Below are 4446 nucleotides of genomic sequence, written 5' to 3'. Positions count from 1 at the left end.
AACTGTCCAACTTCGTGTTAGGAGCTTGTCGTGTGGCCACTTTCCACGTTCTTTCGTTTTGTCTTCTGTTGGCGATACAAGATTAATCTTGATCCGAGGAAGCTCTCGATGATTTTTTTTCTTTAAATTAATTCCGTCGACAAATTAGAATTTATCTAATTTTATATTTAGGAAGTTTATTAAGACGGTCAATGGAGGTGGTCTCATTTTGCATCCCTATGCTTCGCACGCTTTACAAGTGTCGCTTTCTCCTCATTCTCTCTTTTCAATTTGATTTCGGTAAAATTACGCACGTTTTTTTCGATTATGAGCAGTTTGATAATTAAGTTGCACGTGATTCTTCTCTTATTTTTCCGAATATCGATGGTGGTATTCGGGGTTTTTTGAGCACCCGACTATATCATTGTCCGAATGTTTCACGTGATGTCAATTACAATCAAAACACAATCGAAATTACACGAAAGTTAATTTTCATAAGGAACAAAATTTCGTTGTTTAGTTCAAACTTGGTGCATACACTGTCACTAGCCATCTTTAAGAGATTATACAAAACTGCTTCGAGAAATTATTGAGATAGGGACCTTACTAACAATTGTTTTAAAGCTTGCAATCATCGCGAATTTTCAAATTTTGGACGGAATTACATATTTGCACACTTTAGACTTAGATCAAAATCTAGCATACGCATAAGGGGGAATGTTAAAATATGCAATTATTAAGCCTCACCTTCGTTTTACAATTATAAGCTTTTAAAACAATTAACAATGATTCCACAAAAACTCACACACATCTAAGTAACTATCTAAATATCTATGAACTGAGTTTAGAGAATCGGTTCGTATATGAAATGTCAACATTCCACACCTACTTGTGAAATTGTTGGCGGAATCTACGATTCAAATATTAAGATAAGATTCAAGTTAAGGCATATGTCGAGGAAAAGTAGCAAAAAAACACAAGAGTCCAGCCATATCAAGTTCAACCCCCATCTTAACCTAAGGTAAAAACGTGTCACTTTAACCATTGTACATATTCGACCAAAAAAAAAATCATTGTACACAAGGGCCACCTCAATTTACTTGAGTTAAACGGCAGCAACTATTACACCAGTATGAATCTTGTCACTTGTGTGATTTGCATATCTAGGGGTAAGCAGTTCCAGGTCCAGATTCCGTATAGGTTATACCTATAGCAAGCACCCTACATGTTGGAATAAGTTCCTCATTTTTTTGGAACCTGAAACCGACCCTGAAACCTAGAACCTATCTTGTCATAGGTTCCAGGGTTGGTTTCAAGGTCTACCCAGATTTCACATATATTATTAATTGAAACATTGCAGTGAATCATCGTTACTTTTAATAACCACCACTTGCTGTTATAATCCATTAACCACAACTTATATTTAAACATACAAAGAATAGGAAACATTAATAAAGTAAAAGTCTCGGCCATAAAATGGAAGCTCGGGTTAGTAATTCTAGATTATACATTCACCATCTGACGCCATCAAATACCGTAAGATCACAGGAAGACATAGATAAAAAAAAAAAATACAAAAACTTATTCCAGGTTCCACCTACCTAAAACATAGAACCTATCATGCATACCCTGGAACCAGACATATTCCCACCTATCCGGTTCTAGATTCTACCATGAAACCATGCTCACCCATATGCATATCTATGTATTTAAGTTAGAATCGGCTTCTATCTCAATTTTTTGTTAATTCCGAAATTATAATCCCATTAAAAATAAAAATCCCTCTTTCATCAAGTTACTACTTAACTCAGACATGTTTTATTATTAACTTTTACAGATCCACTCAATTAACTGACTGTTCAATTCCTTTCGAAAACATCACTTCTTTTTCTCCATAAGACAATCATGCAAACGGGTAGTGCATGCCTCAACACTAATATCTTATTATTCCAAGCAATAGGGCTTTACGTGCACGGATGTATTTAGTCATTTAAAACTGTCAAGATAGATAGTAGCCTCAATTGAATATTCCAGTTCAAGAATGGTATTTCACTTGTTCAGACTCTATAAACTACGTGTGAATTGTTCCGAATCTGGGCACTTTGTACAAGCCGAAGCTCCTGTACTTACCCCGGCTTACTGCCCTTGTATGATGTTTCACGGGCCTCCAAATGGCAGGGACACTCAATGACCGTGCCCGCGGATTTACGAAAGAAAAAAAAAAAAAGCATTCTCAACTAGCAAGGAAGATTGCGGCATGCACTAAATTCCAACGAGCCGTGTCCCCCAGTTGCTTTTAAGAGAGCCTCGTTTAATATTTGCACGCGGAGTGAGATTCTTCTTATTTATCTAAAATTATACAATTTAGACAGCATTATTTGACTCCTGGCAACCTAGTTTTAACCCCCTCCCGTGGAGATATTCTCATTAGATTCCCTCAGTCAATTTGTTTATTTGCAAATTTCACCTATGGACGCAACTTCAACTTCGCAATATATAGCTAATCAAAGTTTCCAAAATAACGTCAACCAATTTAAGACTTTGCAATTTATGAGATGGACCAACGAAATATAATTCAAAATCGAACAGCTTCACGGCTTCAAAGCGGTCCATTGCATAAAGTAATTTTCTGTTATATTCAGTCAATTCGCGAATGATGAATTATAACATTAACCTTAGTTTAAAAAAATTGAATTTCCCTTATATTCATGACAAAAAGAGAGAGAGAGAGAGAGAGAGTAATGTCATGGTACAATTTGGCCGTACTCAATCCCCCTAGAAGATAAAAGCACCTGTACATCAATCATCCCATCTTCTGTACACTCATTCCTTTCCATATTTTCTTTCTTTCTTTTGATCTTTTTTCGAATTTTGCGAGCTATGATCAATCGAGGGTCTCTTCTTCTTCTCTTCTAAAGCATGATTCGGGCAACGTGGTGATTGAACCTCGGATCCACCGCTCTCCGCCTCGAGAACTTGATCTCCTCCGCGCATCGGAGAGCTTTCTCGATTTGGTAGCCGCCTCCGATGCCCACCTCTCGCTCCAGGTGACAGCAGTAGCTCTCGAACACGCTCAGGTTCACGTGCATCTTGAACCCCATCAGGAACAGGAACTCCAGCTCCAAGCTGTTGATTTCCTCGGTCCCCAGCCCCCCAACTCGCGCGAAGTAGGAGTTTCTGTAATTCCTGTTCCAAGAAAAGGGAATCGAGAATTAGACATTGGTGCCCTTGGTCATCAAGACTTTTGGAGAATCTAATGATTGTGTTTGAAAGGGTCGTTTGAAATGATGTTGGGTGACAGTGAAAATGATGTTAATGTCGATGACGCATCGTACGACATTTAAGTCGCCTCAATCTTTTGTCATAATTCGAAATGATTTTCAGAAATTTAACTGGAAAAGTTCAAGAACCGCGTTTTTCATATGGTTTTTCAGGACCAAGTTTCCGGAAAATGCCCAGAGAAACCCAAGTTTCACTCTAATTGAACCGTAGAGAAAAAGATTGGAGAAGGGAAAAGGAGAAAGAAGATAGAAAACTCACATGTCCTCCACATATTTGGAAGCCACCATGATCGTCGTGATGAGGAGCCTATGGACATTCCTAGCATTGATTCTGAACCCCGGGTTGGCCTGGCAGAACCGGTCTATGTAGACGTACGCCACCACGTAGACCGACGGGCCGGCTTTCGTGTACCGGAAGATCCTCTCGAGGTAGCTCTGTATCGTCATGTCCGGCGCCTCGTGGCAATCGAAGACGCGCGTCTTCGCGTCCTTCGACAGCGCCCACGGGCAGCTCCTCGCGATCCTCTCGTTCCGGGACATCGTCCGCTCGATGAGCGAGGCGAGGACCGAGACGACGAGCGGGGTCTTCGAGTCCTGTTGGTAGGAGAAGGAATAGAGGTCGGACCGGAGCGTTCTCGGCGAGATCATCGCGAGAGAGGACGAGCCCATTTCTTAGAAACGTATTGCGGGGTCTTCGAGTCTCGTTGGTTTGAGCTTTGGCTTAGGGGGGGAGTAATTTGAAATTTCTCGGTGTTGATGTTGAGATGAGAGATGATTGGAAGGTTTTGAGGGGGGAGGGGGGGTTTTATATAGGACCTCAATGTGTTGGTACTAAAGAAGAGAGTGAATGGAACATAGGGAAAGAGACAATAAATATTCATCAAAGGAAAATTAGGGTTTCTTTTATCTTTTGGAAGGTGGGTGGAAGCCAAGATAATATTAAAGATTAGTGGGAAAGCAGGGTGGAGATTGGTGTGTGCATTGAAAGTACAGACACAACAGCTCAGCTTAGTGAATTTTATAATGCGTTGGGGCTTAACCTGGTTTGATTTCATTGGGTTTAACCTAATTTAGATTTCCATTTAGGAAGAGGTTTCACACGTTGAGAGGCCTTGACAGCTCGCCGACAGTTTGATATGGGGCATGATATGGCAGGAGGAAAGAGCTTCATTGATGGCAGATTGTC

At 40.3% G+C, this 4446-nt stretch overlaps 1 protein-coding gene across 1 annotated transcript; it reads right to left on the bottom strand.

Annotated features, from left to right (window-relative positions):
* Positions 1-2654: 2654 nt before the first annotated feature.
* On the bottom strand, positions 2655-4179 carry LOC115690490 (cyclin-U2-1-like). Its single transcript, XM_030616837.2, has 2 exons — positions 3520-4179; positions 2655-3165 (listed from the first exon to the last, which is right to left on the bottom strand). Exons 1-2 carry the CDS (start codon positions 3927-3929, stop codon positions 2892-2894), a joined length of 684 nt encoding a protein of 227 aa, XP_030472697.1. The 5' UTR covers positions 3930-4179; the 3' UTR covers positions 2655-2891.
* Between the last annotated feature and the right edge of the window lie 267 nt (positions 4180-4446).

This window comes from Syzygium oleosum, unplaced genomic scaffold, assembly GCF_021117445.2.
Source record: "Syzygium oleosum isolate NSW1041296 unplaced genomic scaffold, Sole_v2.1 Sole_v2.14, whole genome shotgun sequence".
Taxonomy (NCBI): domain Eukaryota; kingdom Viridiplantae; phylum Streptophyta; class Magnoliopsida; order Myrtales; family Myrtaceae; genus Syzygium; species Syzygium oleosum.
The sequence above is the reverse complement of the archived record's forward strand: the minus strand, read 5'-3'. Positions and strand labels throughout refer to the sequence as shown.

Excerpts from the sequence above, each read along its gene's own strand:
- LOC115690490 (XM_030616837.2), bottom strand. The coding sequence starts at position 3,929 with ATGGGCTCGTCCTCTCTCGCGATGATCTCGCCGAGAACGCTCCGGTCC. Across the intron at positions 3,166-3,519 it reads TCCAAATATGTGGAGGACAT|GAATTACAGAAACTCCTACT; the intron begins GTGAGTTTTCTA and ends TTCTTGGAACAG.